Here is a 25,194-nt window from a genome sequence, read left to right as displayed (position 1 = left end):
AACACCAATTCAAAAGAACCTATGCACCCCAATATTCATAGCAGCACAATTTATAATAGCCAAGAGCTGGAAGCAACCTAGGTGCCCATCAGTAAATGAATGGATCAAAAAACTACCGTACATTTACATGATGGAATACTACGCAGCAGAAAGAAAGGAGCTCCTACCCTTTGTGCCAGCATGGATGGAACTGGAGAGCATTATGCTAAGTGAAACAGGCCAGGCGGTGAAAGACAAATACCACATGATCTCACCTTTAAGTGGAACCTAATCTATAATACAAACAAACAAGCAAAATATAACCAGTGACATTGAAATTATGATCAAATGGACGGTAACCAGAGGGGAGATGGGAGGGGACCATGTGGGGAAAAGGGTGAAGGATTTTCAGGAACAACTATAAAGGACACATGGACAAAACCAAGGAGGGGTGTATTCAGGGGAGGGAGGTAGGGATGGCTGGGGTGAGGGGGTGAAGTGGGTGGAAAAAGGAGATAACTGTACTTAACAATAAAATAGAAAAAATTAAAAATAAATCTATAAATTATTATAACCATATTATTATCCTACCAACCAAATTCAAGTAGGTGTTACTTCTGCCGGACCCTGTATTACACATTTGTACACTTGTCAGATTATGGAAAAGCTTCATTAAAAAAAAAAATCAGTGTGAAAAGCCTTACTGTTATAAATCCTTCTTTGTTTAACAAATCATCTTACCTGAAGGGAATAAAATTATATAAACAGGTATTGTTCTCGAAAATCCAGTCTTATAAATGCCACAAGTATATGCAAAACAGTTAGGCACCATGAGACTAACAAGACATTGAAATTAAAATGGTCCCTAATGGCAAGGGTGTTTTTAATCTAAGAGAGGGATAGCTATATGCACAGATAATACAAAGAATGATAGCAGCAAAGCAGGGAGGACTAACATATTAACTAAACATGAAATAGTTTAATAAAAATGGGGGATTAATGCTAACTTAAAGCAATTATTTTGTGCCCAAACAGATAACTAAAAAAATAACAGAAAGGAGATAATTATACTGTTAACTCCAAGGCCCTAACCAAATACTTTTGCCATAGTAATTACACATGACATTCTTAGAGCACTTGAATTGAGCCATTACTGTCCAGCAGGAACTTCGTATTTCATTCCTCTAAAATGTAAGCTCCAAGAGAACAATGACGTTGTCTTATTGTTCATTGATTCCTTAGTTCCCAGAACTGTATGACTAAAAAATGTGTGCATTTAGTAAATATCTGTTGAATAACTAGCTTCCCATTATACAGCTGAGAAAATTGAGGCTCAGAAAGATAATTATACAATGCAAGGTTACACAACCACTAAATTAAGGTTCAAAACCAAATTTCAGTATTTTTTCTTCAACTATAATATCTGAAATCATGTGGCTATTAGTTGAAATCATTTTATAACACTTCATGCTAGCAAAATAATTGTCCTGAATGTATAATTTGTATTTGGCACTAAATTTTAATTAAGTCAGAAATAAAAAAAAATTGTCTAAAAGGAATAGGTTGGATAATACTTCAGATGTGTAATGACAGTTCAAAAACTAACCATTTTAAGTGAGACAAAAGTGGACAGAAAGTTGAATTTTTTATTAGATTTGAGTTTTAAAATAATGTTGCAAAAAAGGAAGAAAAATCTACACACACATTTCTCACATGAAAGAAAAAATAAAAATAAGACTAATTATTATGCAAATAGATGCTATGAATTATACATAGGCTATCCATTCATTAAAGCCGACAGGGAATGGCCTTGAAGCTGAAGACCTCCAACTGGTCAAATTACTATGAAATTCCTGAACAATCAAAATGCTTTTCTCTGAAAAAAATTGTATCTCAAACTGTTCCCCCAATTAATATGAAACACTAAAGTATTAAAATAGCAACATAAAGCACTAAAACAGTGAGATGGTATCCTTCTGTGAGTCTAAAACATATCAATAATTCAATAAACATAGTTGAAGAAACTAAAATGTAGTTTAATTTCTGCCTGCTGACATTATTTCTCTAGAATATTTGTATTTCCTTAGTAGTAGCTACTCATGTGCATCAATCCTCTCAAACATAAACTAAACTCCTAGTATGAAAATATTTGAAAGCTGTAAAATTCACTTCACTTAGAAGTTCACTACAACAACTGTAAAATAATATTCTCAACTAAACACACAGAAAAAGTAATATCCTAGATCCATTTGAAGATCTGAGTTTTTCCACAAAAAAACCTCTTGCCAGTATTTAAACGTGTTTTATTAATCAGACTACTCACCTGGCAAGATAAAATGTAAAGTGGACAAAAATTCTGGAATTTAGTTTCGTATCCTTCCATTGACTATATGTACAAGAATAGGAAGGTTAAAATGCAATGTTTTCTTTTGTCTATCTTAGTATGAAAACACATCCACAGGAACATACAGTCAAAACTCTGAGTTATAAGAATTTGATAGTAGTCTAGAATTGGTGAAATTTAGGGATAAACACATGAAATTTCATTTTAACCAATAGCTTCAATTTCTTTGTACACTAAACATTTCACCAGGAGCTTACAAAAATATTTCAAACTTTTCCCTTCTCTGAATTCTTACATTATTCAATAAACATCTGAAAACATTTAATGTAAAATTCACTGTGCTAAATGTTTGTCCCTAACATTATTTCAGCTAATGCTCACATCAATTCTGTGATGTAATCCACATTTTATGCGTAACTAGACAAAGCTTAGAGAAGCTAAGTAACTTGTCTCTGGTTACAAACCTGTCAGAAGCAATGTCTGCATCTGAACTATGGTTTTCAGACTATACCACAACTATATGTCATCACTTTATTTGGCAATCACATTCTGCTGCCTTATAATACATTGTACTACTTTTACTTCATATTGCTTAATTTTTCCCATGTTCATGTCTTTAAGAGCAATAATTGTGTTGTGCTTTAATTTCTTATACTATCCTTTCAGTATACTGATTCAAGTTGTTAGTATGACAGAATGCCAGACAAGGTTAAATATTCTGAGCCTCACACTTGTAAAATAAGAGTGACACCAAACTGAGTGCTTATTGTGAATTCTTTCCATGTATTAACTCATTTAATCCTCACAGCTTTATGAAATCAGTACATTATTGTCCCATTTTGCAGATGCAAGATCTAAAGGTTAGATAGGTTCTCTAACTTGCCCAAATATAGGCTGTAAATTAGTAGGTGGAGGACATAGGTTTCAAGGCCGTGGTACTCTGTCTCAAGCGGTTACTTGCTTAATGTTCAAACTCTCCATCTAGGACTAGTGACTGAATGAACTCATGTATTTATACAGTAAGGAGATTCAAAAAATTTTCACTCTGGGCACCAATTTCTTATATGGAACACCAAAAACACAGGCAATAAAAGCAAAATACAGATAAATGGGACTACATCAAACTTAAAAACTTCTATGCATCAAAGCACACGATCAACAGAATGAAATAACCCACAGAATGGGAGAAAAAATTCAAACCACCTATCTTATAAGGGATTAATATCCAGATTATATGAAAAACTCCTACAACAAAAAAAAAGTCCAATTAAAAAATGGGCAAAGGACTTGAACAGGCATTTCTCCAAAGATGATATACAAATAGACAACAAGCAAATTAAAACAAAACCCCACAATGAGATATCACTTTACACTTGTCAGGATGACTATTATCAAAAAAACAAAAAACAAACAACAACAATAACAAGGAAACCAAGCAAAGAGAAAATAACTAGTGTTTGTGAAGAGGTGGAGAAAAATGGAACTCTGGCACACTGTTGGTAGTAAAATGGTACAACTGCAATGGACAACAGTATAGTAGTTTTCCTAAAAAGTAAAAATAGTACTACCAATATAATCCAGCAATTCCATTTCTTCATATGCGTGTATATATGTATGTATACACACACATATATACATATATATCCAAAAGAATTGAAAGCAGAATCATCGAGATATTTACATACTCATATTCATAGCAGCATTATTCACAATAGCCAAAATATAAAAACAATCTACATGTCTCCTGATGGATGAATGGATAATGAAAATGTGGTATATAAACACAATGGAATATTGTGCAGCTTTTAAAAAGGAAATCCTACATGCTATAGCACAGGTGTATTTCAAGGACATCATGCCAAGTGAACTAAGCCAGTTAAAAAAGACAGGTCCTTGAATAACACTGCTTCATTCAACCTCATTTTGTTATAAGGTTGATGAGAGGCCACAGGAAGTTAGTTAATTTTTGTTTACATTAATTAGCCTATGGCATATCTGGTTTCTTTACATGTCATTTTGTCTAAAGTTGCAGAAACTATGGACTACGTTAGGTGAGAAATTGCTGTATATGATTCCACTTAGGTAAGGTATCTAAGTGGTCAAATTTTAAGAGAAAGTAAAATGGTGGTTGCTAGGGGCTGGTGGCTAGAGAAAATGGGAAGTTGTTTAACTTGGTAGAGTTTCAGTTCTATAAGATGAAACATTCTGGAGATCTGTTGCACAACAATGTGAAAATAGTTAATATTACTAAACTGGACAATGAAAAATGGTTAAACCAGTATACTTTAAGTGTTTTGTCATATTTAAAAAATTATTAACTCTTTTCTTTCACTTCCCTTTCCTTTCCGCTCTGGTATAGTATTCAAAAGTGATGTAATGAAGGGATAGAAGAAAACAAAAGAACACAAGAGTTTCAACAATGTAGAAATAAATTAAGAAAACAATAAAATAAAATAGGTAACCCCACATTCTTACCAATAAGTTTTTTCTTAACCTGGAAATACCTTGAATCTCTAGTACACCAGTACCCTATTAGCAAGGCAGTATAATGGTTAAAGGCTTTTTGGAGCAGGAAAGCTCAAGTACTGCTCTGACTTGGCTACTAAATTACTGTGTAGCCTTGTATTAAGATATTTTTATTCATCCAACCCATCCATCCACCCATCCAAAAGATAGTCTGTTTCCATATGGGTATTTCTGTTCAAATGAATCCTGTACCTGTACACAGGATTTTCCTGAGGGGTAAATGAAATAATTCATATAAAACACTAGGCACATGGTCTGACACTCTATAAGTGTTGGCCATTATAATTACTTTTCAAGTCTAGAGAGCGTGACTTGAAAGTCTAGGTAGGACATGAACAGGGTGAATTCAACTAAAAGATGTCCAGGACTGTTCCTTAAAGATCTGCCTAATCTGTCGATAATTATGGTGTTATCAACTCAGATACTATTTAGCAAATCATTATCATTCTTGCCAAATTTGTGTTGTTCATTGCTAAACGAACTCCCTCCCAGGTAAAAACGTCATCCCAGGTATTAGGAAATGTTTGCTTTGGGACAATGTTCTGTCCCCAGAGATGGTGGGACCCGAGGACCTGTACATTCTCGACTACAGTTCCCAGTTCCTTTCACTTCATTAGGAGCCTAGGCCTTATTTGGGGGTGAGGATGGGGAAAGAGAGGGCCGCACAACCGGACACCCAATTATAAAGCCCACTCTAGTAAGGCTAAGACGGGACACAAATGTCCCGTGGACAGTCTCCGAAAACGGACCAGGGAGGGAAGCAACAACGCTCGCCTGTCAGCTGAGAACCCGCATCTCGCAGGCAGGCTGGTGCATGGGGAGTCTCGGGCAGCCCATCCAAAGCCCATGCCCAGCCGGCCCAGGACGCGTCCCGCAGAGGGGTCGGCTTGATTCGGGGTCCTGCCGTCTCCCGAAAGGACGATGGTGGGGGTGGGGAGGAGTGCGTGGCGGTCGGGGGACCGGACAGGCGGAGAAGGGACACAGAGGGCCTCACCGCGGGCCGAGGGCAGTGGGTAGAGCTTCTCGGCCTTCTGCAGGAAACGCTGGGCCTTCTCGCGGTCACCGGCGTTCAGGGCCTCCCTGGCGATCTCGACACATTTCTCTGCCTCATCCCGGTTCCCCTCCATGGCTTGGCTTGCGCCTTCTTCCGTTTCCTCCGGGAGCGCCGCTACCAGGGGGCGGAAGCCGCCGCCTCCGAGGAGGCGAGGCTCGCCGGGGTTGGGGCGTGCGGAGGCGAGCGGGCGGAGCGCAGAGACCCAGTCTGCGGAGGCCTGGGCTGACTGGCGGGCTCGCGGCTCCGCCTCCTCACGGCCCGCCCTGCGGGCCGCTAAGGAGCAAGCGGCATCTCCAGGCCCCCAAACCCCGGGGTACGAGTCTAATCAGCGGTCTCTGCGGGGCGCCAAAAGGTTCAAAGCGGATCTACCCGAGGGGTCGGGCGGGCGGACGCCACCAGCCCAGCGGCTCCGGGGGAAGTCCCGCCGAGGCTGGGACCGCCGCCCTCATTGGCCGCTCCGTAACCCCTGACAGCCTCGCGCAGCCCGCCTTCCAGGCGGCCGGAGCGACGGTTGGGAGGTTGGGAGGTGGGGACACCGTTTTTCAGGAAAATTCCCAGATACCGGAGGCCCCGCCCCCTAGCGCCCATTGCCCGGGGAGGATTTGGTCAGGTGACGACCGCGCTGTCAATCCGTGAGGCAGCGCTTCCGGCACAGGTGTTGACGAACACAGTAGAGCATGGTTAGACCCTAACTCTAGGGCTGGTTTGGCTTTTTTTCTCTTTAAAGCTGCACACCATTTTCCTGACCCAGATTCATGAATTGTGTCATACCATTGAGGTTCAAAGCAGATCGTTTGCAGTTATTCTGGCCTTAACCCCAACCCCTTTATGACCAAAACAAGGCAGGCACCAGCTTTCTGGAAACTCATTGCCATCAGAGGTTAACTACTTCACTTTTCTTCCTTACCCATTTCCATGACAGTGCCATTGTAAAACACTGGGGGCTGGAGGTACTTACTACTTGGGAATATTATCCAAATTAACAAAAATTAAGACAATTTGCCAGAAACCAAACGTAAAAATAATCCCCTCAATCCAGTCACAAAATAACCACTGTTTACAAGGTTCACTCAAGTGTTTGTTAGCCTGTTGGAGATACCAAAACTGAACCTTTCTTCCCAAAAGAAATCCTGAATCTCTTCTAGGAAATGTAATATCCCACCAAGATGTTAATGAGTTATTAATAATTTAATTCAGAGACTTTAAAAAACTGTGCTTAGCCAACAGAAAACACTGGTATCTCATGTCTAAGCTGGAAGTTCTGCCTGGGGAGGTGGTAGATACAAGGCTTCCCTACACCTGCTCTCCCCAAGTCCACCACAGAAATACTCTACCAGTGCAGTGCTGTCACATACAGAAACTTTGACCAAGACACAAACTGAGATGGATAACTAACCTATAAAACTTGCCCCATTCCAGTTCCTGCTAAAGTTTTAAAATCTTTAGTAGCTAATAACATATTAAAAATTACAGTTGGGCCACCTAACTATTGATTTAGAGAATTCAATTTAATTTCTCAGTAAGAAATATGCTTAATTTATTATTGCTGGATGATGCCTATTCGAAAGATGTTTCTAATACAATCAAGCAAATTTAAGACACAACTAGTTGGGGTATGACCTTTATTGAGCTTATCCACTGGAGTGGAAATAATGTCTGTACAAAACCAAATGTTTGTTACTATAACTTCTGCATCACAATTAAAATCCAAACAGTTTTTTAAAAACAGTCAACTCAATCAAAACCCACTACTTCAGAATCAATAGCTTCTTTGAAGCCACAGTAACACTTAAATATGGTTAAGACTCGAATGCAGAAATTTGGTTGGTTGGAATGCTAATTAAACTTCCAACTTGCTCAAATAGAATTACAAAAAGGCAAAATTGTGTTTTTCACAGAGATACAGTCCACTGGAATCACCAACACTGGACAGCTGTTAGAGTATTTAGAGTCCTGAGATAATAAGAAATCCCGGCATCCTTTAGACAGTCTTCTGTTGCCCTTTCTTCCCAATCAGAGATTTGTGGATGTGTGGAATGACACCTAGGAGAGGAACAGAAATTTTACGTTTTAGTACATATTTTATACACTACATTTAAACCAAGACTGTTTACTGCTCAACTTGGAAGACGTCTTTAAATGTGAAGAATGATCCCCCAAAATAAATCATTTCTGTATGATTTATTCTTAATAGTTTATTTTTAATCATACAAACAGTATGATTGTATGTCAGTGAAATACATACCCAAGCGCCCTCTTTTAGATTAAAAATTACTAATGGTAATTTTTTTTAAAAGAACTATTTTCTCTAAAGAAATTTAAAGTAAAATTTTAGTATTTACATACCACCACCAGCAATTGTAGCCTTGATGAGAGAGTCCAATTCTTCATCTCCACGAATAGCAAGTTGCAAATGACGAGGGGTAATACGCTTTACCTTTAAGTCTTTTGATGCATTTCCTGCCAATTCAAGTACCTAGAAGGCAGGGGCTAACCAATCAGTCTCTTTCCAACTCTTGTTTAGGCCAAAATCCAAAGAGCTGAACCTTCATGAACGTAAATCTATCAATTGTCTCCCTCCTGCCTCCACTACCTCGATGTCAGGATAGCATAAACTATAAAGGGGGCACGCAATTTTATTTCCAAGAGCAGCTGAAGCTCAGTATGATCCCTTAATGATCACCAGCTCCCTCTAGCGTTCTCGCCGCGTTTAGGGCCTTCGAGTTTTCTTGCATCACTTTCCTCCTTCCCTCTCACCACCTACACCGCACCCCCCACCGCCAAACCTTTTCAGATTATAGGCGTATACCCATTTACCTCTGCGGTGAGGTACTCCAGAATGGCTGCGCTGTACACAGCAGCAGTCGCGCCCACACGTCCATGGCTGGTCGTCCTAGATTTCAGGTGCCGATGAATACGGCCCACCGGAAACTTAATTTTAAGCACAAACAAATGGACAAAAATATGAATCAAAGGCTATAAAAATTACACGCGAGCCAAAGCAAGTGGCAAGGACACTACTGCAGCAACGCTCACCCGTATCCACACACGTGATCTTACCCCCTCCCCGATATTTATCGTATGGGCAGAACAAGTCGCGACACCGCATCACCCACGCAAAGACGAAACGCCCATTTAGAGCGATGATAAACAAGAAAGGAGGAGAAAAGAAAAACGTCACGATTCCCAGACTGTACCGAAGCACTGACCTGCAAACCGGCTCTCTGCGAGCGGGAAACCGCCTTTGTCTTGGCCTTTCCGGAGTCTTTCCCAGCCTTACCGCCAGCCTACGGCGCGCACACGCCCGCGAGGAAGAAGGAACGGAGAATATAGGATTACCAGGGAGGCGCGCCCCTCCCCCACCGCGGCGCGGCCCGGGCGCGAGCGCGCCCCCGTGCTCCGCCGGGGTCTCCGGTACGCCGCGCGCCGCAAGGGCGACCCCGCCTGCACGCCCCCCGCTGCGCGCCCGTCGGGGCCGCGCGCCCCCGTCCGCCTGTTGGCCACCCGCTGGCCCCCACCGGCACTGCGCGCGCCACCCAACCGTCGCCGCCTGCTGCGAGATCGCAGGCGGCTGCGCTCGCCACCGACAAATCACCTCCCCCCGCTCTTCCAAATCCTATCTCCGCGCGTTCCCAACCGTCGCCACTTCACCCTCATCTCCGTGTGTAACGGGTTTTTCTCCGCAGGCAAAAACCCGCGGAGCCTTCAAGAGCCTCTGAGAAGTTTACCATTTCGAATTCTGCTGAAGCTCAATCAAGCAAGGCAGAGAAAGGACTAGTCAGACACCCAGCGAGATCCCACCGCCTACTCCGTCGCACCGCGATTCAAACTGCGCTGTCTCCCGCCTTCCCCGCTCCCTTTATACTGCAGAATGTTCCCTCATCCGGGAACTCGGATTGCTCATCCCACCAATGGCTGCCATCCGCCCTGGGGACGCGTCCTTGAGGCTTCAGCCAATGAGCAAACGGAGAAAAAGGCGGAGGGGCGGGCGCTTCGTAGCTCGAACCGCTATTGGGACGAGAGGGGGGGAGGGGGGAGAGGGCGGAGGGATAGGAACCGGAGAGAAGGGCACCGCGGCGGGAGGAAAGAAACTGAGCGAGCTACACTGCGGGAACGAGGACACCGTCTGCTAGTGGTCACGTGTCTGGGAGGAGGCGCTGAGAGACTTTGGGGAGGAGCACGCAGTAGCGCCCCCTGGTCTCCTAGCCGGGTTCCGGTGGCCACGCGAAGTCGCCTCCGGGTCTAGCGTTCCCTCCTTCCTGTTCCCCCCCACCCCACGCATACACCCCATCGCATAAGTCAGCGACCTGCTTCGTTCAACCTTCTTCCCGAGCAACCTCCTCTTCGCCCCACTATATGTCCCTTGAGTTTGACAGGTGGCGCGAATGCGTTTTGTAAGAGGAGTACGGACTCCTCCTCCGTAGCGGTTTTGCCTTATTACACCTTAGGCGAGTCCCCAAACCACCGTCTAGTCAAGACCCTGTGCCCCCACTTCCTTTTCAGCAGTATCTCCCACCTCTTCCTTTTTCGCTACTTTTGAAACTCCCGACGGGACAATTACACGGGAACAAACAGCGTAGCAAAGTCACCTCTCTGGACACAAAAGACCTTTTGGTCTTCGCACAGAAGGCTTGGGGTGAGACGCTACTGTTTTCTTTAATCAGATAGTAAGCTAGATTTTCCTGGACTACCCATCAGTGCGTTCCACCCATACCCTGGTGTTTAACGTTGATTGATACTTTAAAGTTATTATGTGTCCATTTTTCTATAAACATTTTGCTACATGACAAATGACAATTGTTAACATGTGTCGTTGGGTAACTCCTACTGTGATTCAGAGGTAGTTGCAAGATGGTCCATACAACAAATTGCAAATAGTGGGCTTAAAAATTAGTACTCTACACACAGTACTAGAATAATGCCAGTTACTTAGTCTTCCAACTAACACCTGTGTACATCTCTAGCTGCTTGTAATACTAGTAATCTAAATCTTTCATATTTGTAGTGTTTATTAGTTTATTACATTTAATATTTCCGATGTGATGACATTTTGAAATATGTACTCTTAAGTACTTTGGATTGGGTTTCAATTTGAAGGCTCTTATTAAATTAGAAAACCTCCCTATTTCAAGGAATTTAGTATTTATTTTCTAAATTCTAGAAAAGAGGTTCCCAATAATTTTGACACAGTCTTCTTACTTCTTCCCCTTGGTACTGAAGAATTCTTATGATGTAATCAATAGTAAGAGTTAATCAGTTCCCCCACTGAACTGATGTAATAACAATAAAAAGCAATGAAACCTAATGTAATAGTTAACCTGAGCTTCACTATGGCTTCCTGAAATATAACTTACAAGCCAACATTAATACCTTTTCCAGTTTAGAGAATAGGTGCTATATTTACTATGAGGTTCAATTAAAGAAAATCACTGTTTCCTCCCTGAATAGTGGATAAGAGAATGAGCTTAGGTACAGGTAGATGTAAATTCTGCTCTGCATTCTTTCCATTGTCATCTTAATAACCTTTTGGAACCTTGAGTTCCTCTTCTGTGGAAAGAGTATAGGAACACCTATTTTCATTTGGTTGTTGAAAAATTATAGATGTATTCATTGTGCACTCTAGCATGCATTTTTCACATCATAATCACTCAATGATAATTACTGTTATCTTCTGCATTGGATACTGGGAAGGGATTAAAATAAAGTATCTGATTCATAAATCTTTTTTCATATGTACTGCATTGTCTTCTTCAACCATGAAAGTAGCCTGAAGCCTGCCCAAAGTAAACATAGCCAAGTCATTCAACATACGGAATAAAATCCAAAATTGGTTTAATACTTTCAATTGTTTTTCCCCTCCTTTGAAGAACAGGACTGTTTCAGTTTCTCCACTTTTCACAGCAGTTGTATGAAGATTTCTTATTCTCTTTGCTCCTCTGAAAAGGTATTGGGAAAATATGTTAATATTCTTGGCTTATCTCTCCTGTACTTGCGTTATGTTAATACATGTATAGAGCTGGAGCTATGTAATTCTTATTGTTTAGTGTCATACCAAATTAACTACATACAGTCATACACTGCTTAACTACAAGGATGTGTTCTAAGAAATGCATCATTGGGAAGTTCATCATTTTGCAAACATTACAAAGTGCACTTGCACAAATCTGGGTTGCATAGCCTGCTACATTGCTAGGCTATATGGTGTAGACTATTGCCCCTAGCTACAAGCCTGTACAGCACGTTACTGTACTAAACAACAGGAGAGTAAATCAAGCACTAGAGAAAATGTTGTGATCAAAAGGTGGCATTAAACATGAGATGTATAAGGCTGCTGTGGGTGTAACACGGCATACTGTTTGACAGCAGACTTTAAGGGTTGTTATAAAATAAGTACACAATTGAGTGCCAAGTTGACTGTTCCTCTAGTTTAAAGGGCAAAGACAACTGTGGGTTGGAGTGTTTTGGAGAATTTATGTTTAAAGGAACAAGGGGAGTTTGTCTAGAATGGCAGGTTGGTATAAGGAAGTAGCTGCTAGAAGGTAGGTGTGTGAGAGATTGCTGGTTATAACCCTATTTCTATTTTCCTATTTCCCTCAGTAATAGAACTTCCAATTTGTAGTGGGACACTTGGTCATCAGGATGTAAGTACAGTTGGCCATGGAAATAGTTTTGGCGAAAGGGTGTAAGCAGCAGTGGTAGGACTTACCAACTGGAATGAAGACAGAGTTGGAAAGCCATTTTGGGCCATGAAATGACATTGGGAATGTAGGCCACCCATAAAGGAATAATGACATAGAAGGATCAAGGTCGTTGATACTATAGAGTATCAAGCCTGCTCTAGATCTCTCAGAATGATTACATCTGTTTTGTTTGAGCCACTTTTATTTTGGATTATCTGTTACTTGCAATGGAACCCAATTTTAACCATCACAGTAAGTTGATACCCTAAATAATTGGGTTGGCCAAAATATTTGTTCTATTTTTAAGTAAAAAATAAAAGACATATTTTTTATTTTCACCAATAACTTTATTGAACAACAGATTCACTGTTTTGTTCCACTACCTTCTGTCATCTTGCATGCAACCTCATAATTCCATCTTTCCAAAACTTTTTATGTTTTTGAGCAAAGAACTGTTCCAGGTGTCTTTTGCAGTCTTCCAGGGAATAGAATTTTTTCCATTAAGAGAATTTTGTAAAGACTGAAATAAAAGGAAATCCAAAGGTGCAATGTCTGGTGAATATGGCAAAGGAATTAGAACTTCCCAGCCAAGCTGTAACAGTTTTTTGCCTGGTCATCAAAGAAACATGCGGTCTTGTGCTATCCTGATGGAAGATTACGCATTTTCTGTTGATTAATTCTGGATGCTTTTTGTCAAGTCCTGCTTTCATTTGGTCTAATTGGGAACAGTACTTGTTGGAATTAGTAGTTTGGTATTCTGGAAAAAGCTCATAATAGAGAACTCCCTTCCAGTCCCACCATATACACCACATCACCTTCTTTGGATGAAGACCAGCCTTTGGTATGGTTGGAGGTAGTTCATTTTGCTTGCTCCATAATCTCTTACATTCTACATTATATTAAAGTATCCACTTTTCATTGGTATCACAATTTGTTTTAAAAACATGTTTTCATTACATTTAAGTAGAGAATTGCATGCACAAATACAGTCAGGAAGGATTTTTTTGGTTTAACTTATGTGGAACCCAAACATCAAAGCAATTAACATAAATAAGCTGGTATAAATTATTTTCCATACTTGATTTGGATATTTTGGGTATGTTGGCTGTCTCCTGTGTGGTATAATGTTGATTGTTCTCAATTAATATCTCCATTTGATCGCTATCAACTTCAATTGGTCTACCCAACGATGGAGCATCATCCAGTGAGAAATCTCCAGCACAAAACTTCACAAACCATTGTTAACATGTTCAATCACTCACAGAACCTTCTCCCTACACTGTATAAATCTTATTTTTTACATCAGTTGCATTTTTACCTTGCTTGAAATAATAAAGCATGCTATGCCAAAAATGTTGCTTATTTTCTTCCATCTTCAATATTAAAATGGCTACACAAAAATCAACCAAGGAGACCCAATGTGGCAGAGGAGTAAATGGAAGCTATACTAACTTCCTACCAGGACAGTTCTGGAATTACAGATAAATTGTAGAGAAATCATCCTGAATAACCAACTGAACACTAGCTGGAGAGAAGCCTCAGAACCATGGACAGACAGAAGAAACCATTTCACTACATTGTGACTGGTAGGGAGTGTGAAAAAAAGAGAGGGCTGGCTGGGCACCCATGGGCAGAAGCTGAAGTGTCAGAAAGATTTCAACGGCTGGGAGGTTCCCCCTGAGAAGTGTGGAAACTTCCAAGTTTGCCCCCCTAGCCTACAGCACCAGAGCTAGAAAGGAACCTAGATAACATCCAGCTGTGAAAAGTAGCAAGGTTTTTGTTTGCTAATGATGTATGTCATTTGGGTATAAAGCCTGAAACCAGTATAAAGCTAAAACCAAGAGAATGATGTAAAACATCTTGAAGGAAGAATCACTGATATTTAATAACTGACTGGTTGTGACATTTAGGAAGGCAAAAGGGATGGAAATGGGTACAAGTGAAAGACTGAGTCAAAGAAAAGAGCCAGGTGTTTTAGATTCATGATCTGCGGTATAAAGAATGTATAGAAATAGGAAAGCCATAAGAGTAGTTAGGTGTGGATAGATTGGGGGCAGGAGAAAGAAAAAAAGGAAAGTTGTGAAATATTTACTTTCAGTTGGCATTAAAGAAATCCAAGTGGAATTTTTCAGTAGCTACATTGGCAATAAGGTCAGGAGCTTAAGAAAGGAAAACATTTCAAAGATATATCACAAGGAGAATTTTAACAAAAATGTTAGGTGATGTTAGAATTATTAAAAAATAAACCAAGGCATATTAAAAATTTTAAGAGTTTCTTTGAGCAAAAACTGATCCAACTGGGCAACACCAAATTGGAAGTGTTTTAGACTGCTGATGGGACCTGGGGGAAAGATTTATAAAGATGTTGTGGAAGCAAAGCAAGTAAATTATTTGATTGGTTATAAGCTTAAATCCTACTTGGCTGTTTGTCATTGGTCATCAATTTGGTTTTAATTTTGTAACCTTAAATTTTGGTTTGCTGCCATAGGCCACCACAACATTAGAACCACCTCAGTCTAATGGCCTCCTTGTTTAATAACACCATGGATAAGAATTCTAAGGAAAAGAGTGAATACAGCTGAAAGCTGAAGAGCGGGTAAAGAAACAGACCCAAAGAAGTTAAGTGTGGTGTCTCACTAGGCGTAATGATTTCATACCAAACTAGAAAACTTCATGTAATTCTAACATCTAACAAGGTGATGTTGAGAACATTTCCACATGTGTTTGCTAGCTCTGGGTAAGGAATGTTCATCTATTTTTTATCTTTACTACTGTCTTCTGTTTATCAAAGATGATATGTTGCCATGGATTCTGTGACTAGATCTGATTTTATCAACACTCTTCATTATTATATAAATCTGTTATGCCCAATATTACAAGATAATAACTAAGAAAAGCCAGGTAGCTAAATTCTGTAAGTTTGAAATTCCATGGAGCTTTCTTAGTAGTAGAGGGATTCCAAGTGCCATGGTCATCCTAAAGAGGAAAGGGAGGCACCACAAAAAAGATAAGAATCTAAAACCTTACAACAGATGCTCCTATCCCTACACAGAATCAGCCTCAGGGCAAAAACCACATAAAAGATGTGGTTACCACACCTATTGTTACAACCTGTGCAGATAACTGTGAATCCCCTGTCCTCTCAACTGGACAAAAATGGCTCAAAAAAGAATCTAAAGGCTTTTCCAGCACCTTAGAATTTCCCAATTTCATTTTGTGTGTGGTATCGTATGTGTAGGGTGGGTAGTTTGGAACTATTGGCTAGCACGGAATAACCTACTCAGCTAAAAACACATCTGAGAGTCATGTTGGTAGGAATTATAATTGCGATAAACAGTTTTCCCCAGTTTGTTATAGAATGACTTATTGAGATTTAATATTGTCAGGGCCCAGGCAGAGAATGAAAGAGCAGTGCTTTTGCTTATAAGAGTAGATAGATGGTTATCAGATAATGTTTAATGAGTCAGTAAGTTTAGGATATTTGAGACATGATATCAAGCAAGATCAATTGCTCAAAACTGTTTCCTAATGATTCTTTACATTCATATGGCATTTTATGAATTTTCCATGAAATTTGACCCTTTTCAACCTAAACTTGTGTGAAGTAGACATGAGCATAGCTTATCTTCATTTTTAAAAGATGAAGAAATGGACTTTTACAGATGTAGGTTCTTCATGCTCTTCCTATAGCTTTGTACTTGTGAATTAAAAACATCTCAGAAGAGGATTTAATGAGTGCCTATGTCGTAGGACCTATGACCATACACACCTGTGATTTTCTCTGTCTTAAGTGAAATATATAAACACTCTAACTGAACAGCTTTTAAGACATCAAGGCAATGTCATTCTTTCTGGATAGATATTGTTTTCATTGTCTTCTAGGGTCTTGATGTTTCATAAAATAGCCATTAATTTCCTCAGCAAGATGTCTCTACTAGCTCAAAATCTCAGCAGGAAACAGTCTGAGAGGATTTCTTCCTCCATTAATAGATTAGCCCAACAACTCTAGTCAAGAGCTATCCAGTCGTTTACCATATTTCACCACAGGATATGGAAATTTACAATCAGTCTCCTTGTTTAGATTTTTATTCCCTGTTTTAAAATGAAAACAGTGTATTCATCTTTATTCTAAAAAATGAAACAAGTTACTTTTTCTCCAAACTAAGTGAAAATTTGGGAATTTTACAAAATCTGTAAGGAGAGGGAAAAGTCTGGCAAATCAGTGTTATTGTATATGATAATAATGTGGAAGTACTTGCTTCACATCACTGACTTTTTTAAACCTTGCCTGAGGATACATTTATTGGTTTTAGAGAGAGGGGAGGGAAGAGAGAGAGAAACATTGATGTGAGAGAAAAACATCTTTTTGCTGCCTCCCACACACTCACCGACTGGGGATCGAACCACAACCTATGTATGTGCTCTGACCAGGAATGATACCTATGACCTTTCAGTGATGGGACAATACTCCAACCAATCCATCTATACCACCGGGGCTCACATCATTGATTTTTTTTAAAAAAATTATTTATCTTTTTGGAACGCTTCTAGGACTTTCAGCCAAGATGGAGGCATAGGTAGATACACTTTACCTCCTTGCACAACCAAAAGAAGGGCAACAACAAATTTAAAAACAAAAACTAACCAGAACTGCTAGAAAATTGAACTGTATGGAAGTTTGACAACCAAGGAGTTAAAGAAGAAATATTCATCCAGACTAGTAGGAGGAGTGGAGATAGGCAGCTGGGGCAGAGAGGACATGAGGCAAGGCAGAGCAAGGCAGCAGCTGGCTGCCCAGGTGGTCCCACATTTGCATGCAGATAAACCAGGAGGAACAACTAGGGAGTGAGACAGACCGCAAAACCCAGGATTCTAGTATGGGGAAGTAAAGCCTCAAAACTTCTGACTGAAAAAAACATGTGGGGGTTTTGGCAGCAGGAGAAACTCCCAGCCTCACAGGAGAGTTCATTAGAGAGACCTATAGGGTTCTAGAATGTACATAAACCCATCTACCTGGGAATCAGCACCAGAAGGGCCCAATTTGCTTGTGAGTAGCAGGGGATATGAGGTAGGTTGCCCTTCCCTGGTGAATACATAAGGCTTCATACCTTGCAATGTAACAGCCCCTCCCAGACAAAACAATTATGGCCCAAATGAAAGAACAGATCAAAGCTCAAAAAACAGAACTAAGCATTGAAGAGGTAGCCTACCTATCGGATACAGAGTTCAAAATGCTGGTAATCAGGATGCTCACAGATGTGGTTTAGCATAGTTGAAAAACAGAGGAAAGAGCAAAGGCTATGAAAAGTGAAATAGAGAAAAATATACAGGGAACCAACAGGGAAGGGAAGGAAAGTGGTACTCAAATCAATGATTTGAAGCAGAAGGAAGAAATCAACAAATTGAACAGAACAGAATGAAGAAACAAGGATTCAAAACAGTGAGGAGAAGCTTAGGAACCTCCAGGATGTCTTTAAACATTCCAACATCTGAATCATGGCGGGTGGGGGGGGCAGGAGAAGAGGAAGACCAAGAAACTGAAAACTTATTTGAACAAATGATTAAGGAGAACTTTCCCAATGTGATAAAGGAAATAGACTTCTAGGAAGTCCAGGAAGCTCAGAGAATCCCAAAGAAATTGAACCCAAGGAGGAATACACCCAGGCACATCATAATTACATTAGCCAAGATTAAAGATAAAGAGAGAATCTTAAAAGCAGCAAGTGAAAAGGAGACAGTTACCTACACAGGAGTTTCCATAAGACTATCAGCTGATTTCTCCAAAGAAACTTTGCAGGCAAGAAGGGGCTGGAAAGAAATATTTGAAGTCATGAAAGAGAAGGACCTACATCCAGGATTACTCTACCCAGCAAAGCTATCATTCAGAATGGAAGGGCAGATAAAGTGCTTCCCAAATAAATTCAAGTTAAAGGAGTTCATCATCACCAAGCCCTTATTATATGAAATGTTAAAGGGACTTATCTAAGAAAAAGAAGATAAAAAATATGAACAGTAAAGTGACAACAAAGTCATAACTATCAACAACTGAACTTAAAAACAAGAATGAAAACAAAGTAAGCAAATAAGTAGAGCAGGAACAGAATCATAGAAATGGACATCACATGGAGGTTTATCAGCAGGGAGGGGGTGAAGGAGAATGAAGGAAAAGGTACAGAGAATAAGAAGCATAAATGGTAGGTACAAAATAGACAGGAGGAGGTTAAGAATAGTATAATAAATGTAGAAGCCAAAGAACTTATATGTATGACCCATGAACATGAACTGGAGGTGGGGAGAATGTTGGTGGGAGAGAGGGTACAGGATGGAGGAATAAAAGAAAAAAATGGGACAACTGTAATAGCATAATGAATAAAATATATTAAAAATAAAATTTGTATCTTTTTAAAATTAAATTTATTAGTGTGACATTGGTTAATAGGATTATATAGGTTTCAAGTGTACAATTCTATAGAACATCACCTGTATATTACATTGTATGCCCAGCACCCAAAGTCAAATTTTCTGTCACCATATATTTGAGCCCCTTCATCCTTTACTATCCCACCCTCATCTCCCTTTCCCCTGGTAACCACCATACTGTTGTTGTCTGTGCCCATGATTTGTTGTTGTTGTTTATTCACTTGTTTTCAGTTTATATCCCATGTATGAATAAAATCATATGGTTCTTAATTATTTCTTTCTGACATTTTACTTAGCATGATTTTTTCAAGGTCCATCTATGTCATCACAAATGGCAATATTTCATCTTTTTATGGGTGAGTAGTATTCCACTGCATATATGTACCACATCTTTATCCAATCAGCTAGTGAAGAACACTTTGGTTGTTTCCATGTCTTAGCCACCATGAATAATACTACAATGAATATTGGGGTGCATATGTCTTTGCAATAAATGTTTTCAATTTGGGAGGCCTGATATCCAGAACAGGGGTTGTTGGGTCACATGGTTACTCTATTTTTAATTTTTTGAGGAGCTTCCATACTGTTTTCCATAGTGGCTGTACCAGTTTACATTCCCACCAGCAGTGAATGATGGTTCCTTTTTCTCCACAAACTCTCCATCAGTTATTACTTGTCATATTGATAATAGCCATTCTATCAGAAGTGAAATGGTATCTCATTGTAGTTTTGATTTGAATTTCCCTAATAGCTAGTGAGTTGAGCATCTTTTCATACATCTGTTGGCCATTTGTATGTCTTCTTGAGAGAAATGTCAGTCAAGGTCCTCTGCCCATTTTTCTAAATTGGATTGTTTGTTTGTTTGGTGTTGAGTTGTTTGACTTCTTTTTGTATGTTGGATATTACCCCCTTGTCAGAGCTGTTGTTTGCAAATAGCTTCTCCCATTCATTTGTTTGCTTTTTTATTTTGTTTGCAGTTTCTTTTGCTGTGAAGAAGCTTTTGAATTTGATATAGTTCCATTCATTCATTTTTGTGTTTATTCCCCTTGCCTTTGGGTTAAAAATCATAAAATATTCTCTAAGACCAAGATCCATAAATTTAGTACCTATGTTTTATTCTACATAATTTATTGTTTCAGGTCTTATAGTTAGGTCTTTGATCCACTTTGAGTTTTTGTATATGGGGACACACAGTAGTCTAGTTTCATGCTTTGGCATGTGGCCTTCCATTTTTCCCAGCACTACTTATTGAAGAGGTTTTCTATTCTCCATTGTATGTTTTGGCTCCTTTGTTGAACATTATTTGCCCATATACATGTGGATTTGTTTCTGAGCTCTCAATCCATTCCATTGGTCTGTGTGTCTGGTTTTCTGCCAATATCATGCTGTTTTGATTATTGTTGCTTTGTAGTATAATTTGAAGTCAAGGAGTGTGATGTCTCTGGCTTCATTTTTTTTTCCCTCAGGATTGCTTTGGTTATTTGGGGTCTTTTGTGGCTCCTTACAAATATGATGATTTTTTTTTCCTATTTCTTTAAAAACATGTCATTGGGATTTTGATGGGGATTGCATTAAATCTGTATATCCTACACAAAATTTTACCAAATTGAATTGATGTATTTAAAATTTTACCAAATTGAATTGATGTGATGTAAAAAGTATATCACAATCAAATAATACACCATGAGTTCATTTCAGGGGCAAAAGGATGGTTCAACATATGTAAATTGATCAATATTATACACCATACTAACAAAATAAAGGATAAAATCAAGTGATCATAACAGTAAATGTAGAAAAAGCATTTGATAATCTACAGCATCCATTTATGTTTAAAACACTCAATAAAATGGGTATAGAAGAAAAGTACTTCAACACAGTAAATGCCATATATTGATGTTAGAAACCCTCAGGTAATATCACACTCAGTGGTGAAAAACTGAAAGCTTTTCCCCTAAGGTCAGGGATAAGACAAGGATGTCCACTCTCACCAATATTATTTGATATAGTACTAAAAGACCTAGCCAGAGCATTCAGGCAAGAGAAAGAAGTAAAAGAAATTTAGGATATCATCCAATTAAGAATGAAGAAGTAAAATTGTTACTTTCTGCAGATGACATGATTCTTTATACACAAAATACTAAAGACTCCACTAAAAAAAAAAACTATGAGAAACAATAAACAAATACAGTAAAGTTGCAGGATACGAAATTAATATACAAAAATTTGCTGCATTCCTATATACTAACAGTGAAATTTCAGAAAAAGAAATGGAAAAAACAGTTCCTTTTGCAGTTGCAACAAAAGGAATAAAATACCTAGGAACAAATTTAAAGGATGTGAAGGACCTATACACTGAAGTCTATAAAGAATTATTAAAAGAGATTGAAAAATACGCAAAGAAATAAGAAGATATTTTGTGTTCATGGATTGGTGGACTCAACATAGTTAAAATGTGTATATTACACAAAGCAATATACAGATTTAATGCAATTCTCATCAACATCACACCACTGATTTTGTAACATAGCAAAATTTTACTAACTTGAAAGAGCTTGTTCAAATTGATTAATATCATGAATTTTAGAGCACTTGAAGATAATATATATGATAGGTATAAATATAAATATGTGACAAGTTTATAATACTTTAATATATGATATACATAAAACTTCAAGTCACTGTTAAACAGTATTGCCAAGAATACTATATTTGCTTAAAAAAGAAACCAATTCATAACAGCACTAATTGTAATGCTGTTGTCAAAGTTAAGAACTTTTAAAGTATATATTTGAAAATTTCTATATTTTGTGTTCTCTAAGTTAGCCTATAAACATTTTTTGTGGATAATTAAAACTATACTTCAATTTCTAGTGACAAATTGAAAATCCATATGAGTAGAATCTGAAATACAGAGGCTCTACTCTTGATTGTCTGTGGCAATCTGATTAGTCTCAAAGACTGGGAGGCATGGCTTGAAACTGCATTCACAAAGCATCACATTTTTATTCAGACTGCATGTTATGGAGGCGGCTGGATCTCTCAATTCACCCCTAGGTGCTGAATGATTGCCTTGATTGATAGCTCATGTAAAAATACATTTATAAGAATGCACCTGTTGTAAGCTCCCTCCATTTACTTCACACATTTCCAAAGGTTCTTTTAAAAGAGGGCCACAGTGCCATTTCACTGACATGATCTTTATGTTGGTTATAGATTTGTATATAACCATTGGGATAAATATACTGAAGAATGAGGTAGGCAATCAGAGCCCTGAAGGGCCCAGACTGGCCCACTGTTCACCAAACCATTTCCCCTTCCTGAGCTTTCACTAGAACTCCTGCTCCCTCAGGAGGGTGGCCATCTGATGGGTTTTCATCAAGGTGTGTGGAAGTGGCATGTGTCATTTCTACAACAAGCTGTTAAAAAATAAGTGTGCCTTCTCCACCCTCTTTTTCTGTAATTGAGGGTTGTACACAAAGCAGGAGATTCCAAAGTAAGAAAGGAGGTTAGATCCTCCAGATCATCACTCTAAAGGCCAACTGCCAACCAGTAATAGGACCAACACTTTTTATTGTGCTAACTAACTACAATTTAGTTGTCTGTTTGTTATAGTAGTTAGCCTTCCCTGACTAATGCACAGAGTTTATAGCCAAAACAATCAATGTGAAGGTGATTTTGCACTGTCTAATCCATTGTTTTTGGGATGCTACTCTTATTTGCTAATACTGTACAAGAGAAGGCAACTTTTGTGGGATTCTTTAGTGGGGGAATGCTTCCCCACTAAAGAATCAGTGTTTTTATTATTCCCTACTTTTTAAAAAACTCTTCTTTGCAAATATACAAAATAACATACATATGTTATTTATTGTGGCAGTATTTATAAAGGCAAAAGATTGGACATAATCCAAATGATCATGAACACAGAACTTTTTAATAATTTATGATATATGAGAGGGGACCCCTCAAAACCCCAGAATTTATTTATTAAAAATTGTGTATTTATTCTTATATGTTTAATCTTCAGTTACTTTCAAAGTACTCTTCATTTGATGCAATACACCTATCAAGACATTTTTTCCATTGCTCAAAACAGTTTTTGAACTTGTTGATTTTGACACCTTTTAGTGCTTCTGCCATTTTTGTTTCACCTCTTCTACATCAGCAAAACTTTTCCCTTTGAGGGCTTTTTTCATCTGAGGAAATTAAAAAATTCATTTTGGATAAGATCAGGTGAATAGGGAGGGTGGGGCATGGGGATCATGCCATTTTTTGTCAAAAAACTGCTGAACACTCAGCATGCTATGGACAGGTGTGCTTGTAAGTCACCCATTGTGAAATAGGCAAGTGTGTCAAAAGAGTCTTCAAAAAAAAAATTCATTGAAGCTAAACACAGCCTCTCACAACTACACCAGCTAGTACACTGATAGAGATGGATTCCTAGAACACTCACCTAGCAGGGAAAGCCTATAGTACAAGGGGCCTTCCCTCCAGAGGATAATTCTGGGTTTTGGGGGTCTCCCCTCATATATGGTATATTCATATATTATATTAAGAGAACTTATTAATAAACTATGTCAACATAAAGAAGAGCTACAAAAAAGGATGCAGAAAATCTGTATACACTGATATATAGTGCTCTTCAGAATAAATTAAGTACATAAAGTACAGAACAAGGTATCTAATATGTTATGTTCTTGTAGCAATTTGCATATTTGTACATATTTTTAAAAAACAAGAGTGAATTGATAAACAAAAATAATAAAAATTATTATAGCAAGAGGGAGGATAGAAAGAATAGGGATGAAAGAAAAACTTCTTGTTTTTAATAGTTTTACTTTTGAATGTTGTGAATGCTTTTATGTAGTTAAAAATTTAATAGGCAATCTGTAAATATTGAATGCAAGTGGAATGAAATAAAACTAAATGGATATTTGGTTGATGCTATGTATTCTAACAGAGAAAAGAATTATTCCATGTACCAGCCAAGATGGAGGCATAGGTAGACACACTGCTTCCTCAAACAACCAAAAGAAGAACAACAACAAATTTAAAAACAAACAAACAAAAAAAACCAACCAGAACGACCAGAAAATTGAACTGTATGGAAGTCTGACAACCAAGGAGTTAAAGAAAAAATATTCATCCAGACCAGTTGGAGGGGCGTTGATGGGCAGCTGGGTGGAGAGGACTCGCAAAAAGGCAGAGGCTGGTGGATAGGGTGAGGCGATGGCTTGCAGACTGGGTGGTCCTACATTTGTCTGCAGATAAAGCTGGAGGAACAAATAGGGAGTGAGATAGACCTCGAAACCCAAGGTTCTAGCATGGGGAAATAAAGACTCAAAATCTCTGACTGAAAATACCTGTGGGGGTTGAGGCAGCAGTGGGAGAAACTACCCGCCTCACAGGAGAGTTTATTGGAGAGACCCACAGGGTCCTAGAATGCACACAAAGCCACTCACCCAGGAACCGGCACCAGAAGGGCACAATTTGATTATGGGTAGCAGGGGAAGTGACTGAAAACTGGCAGAGAGTGGAACAAGTGGCACTGTTCCCTCTGGGCTGCCTCCCCCACATATAGTGTGACAATGCAGCAACATGGGTTGCCCTGCCCTGGCGAAATCCTAAGGCTCTGCCCTTTATTACACAACAGGTGTGCTGAACCACGCCCCCCCCCCCCGAAAAAAAGGCCCAAATGAAACATTGGTTCAAAGCTCCAGAAAAAAATACAACTAAGTGACAAAGAGATAGACAACCTATCAGATGCACAGTTCAGAACACTGGTTATCAGGATGCTCCAGGAACTCACTGGGTACTTCAACAGCATAAAAAAGACTCAGGCAGCAATGAAGGTTGCATTATATTAAATAAAGAAGAATGTACAGGGAACCAATAGTGACAGGAGGGAAACCAGGACTCAATCCAATGGTTTAGAGAAGAAGGAAGGAAGAAATAAATATTCAACCAGAACAGAATGAAGAAACAAGAATTCAAAACAGTGAGGAGAGGTTTAGGAACCTCCAGGATGTCTTTAAACATTCCAACATCCAAATCATAGGGGTGCCAGGAGAAGAGGAAGACCAAGAAACTGAAAACTTATTCGAAAAATTAATGAAGGAGAACTTCTCCAATCTGGCAAAGGAAATAAACTTTCAGGAAGTCCAGAAAACTCAGAGAACCCCAAAGAAGTT

At 39.0% G+C, this 25,194-nt stretch overlaps 2 protein-coding genes across 4 annotated transcripts in view; both read right to left on the bottom strand.

Annotated features, from left to right (window-relative positions):
* Positions 1 to 6,408, bottom strand: part of DNAJB14 (DnaJ heat shock protein family (Hsp40) member B14) — a 50,605-nt gene extending 44,197 nt beyond the window's left edge. Inside the window, exon 1 of one of the 3 annotated variants that reach the window (XM_028506071.2) lies at positions 5,844 to 6,408. In XM_028506071.2, coding sequence (XP_028361872.1) covers positions 5,844 to 5,976 — 133 coding nt within the window. In that variant the 5' untranslated portion in view covers positions 5,977 to 6,408. The remainder of the gene's footprint in view (positions 1 to 5,843) is intronic. The other 2 variants (XM_036026040.1, XM_028506069.2) reach the window with 2 other exon arrangements.
* Positions 6,409 to 7,511: 1,103 nt separating this feature from the next.
* LOC114492639 (histone H2A.Z) lies at positions 7,512 to 9,983 on the bottom strand. Its single transcript, XM_028507060.2, has 5 exons — positions 9,632 to 9,983; positions 9,113 to 9,190; positions 8,721 to 8,834; positions 8,250 to 8,379; positions 7,512 to 7,946 (listed from the first exon to the last, which is right to left on the bottom strand). The coding sequence occupies exons 1-5, from the start codon at positions 9,632 to 9,634 to the stop codon at positions 7,885 to 7,887; spliced, it is 387 nt and encodes a 128-aa protein (XP_028362861.1). The 5' UTR covers positions 9,635 to 9,983; the 3' UTR covers positions 7,512 to 7,884.
* Positions 9,984 to 25,194: the final 15,211 nt, after the last annotated feature.

The sequence above is a fragment of the Phyllostomus discolor genome, chromosome 1 (assembly GCF_004126475.2).
Source record: "Phyllostomus discolor isolate MPI-MPIP mPhyDis1 chromosome 1, mPhyDis1.pri.v3, whole genome shotgun sequence".
Classification (NCBI taxonomy): Eukaryota; Metazoa; Chordata; class Mammalia; order Chiroptera; family Phyllostomidae; genus Phyllostomus; species Phyllostomus discolor.
Note: the sequence above shows the minus strand (reverse complement) of the source record. Positions and strands in the feature narration are given on the sequence as shown.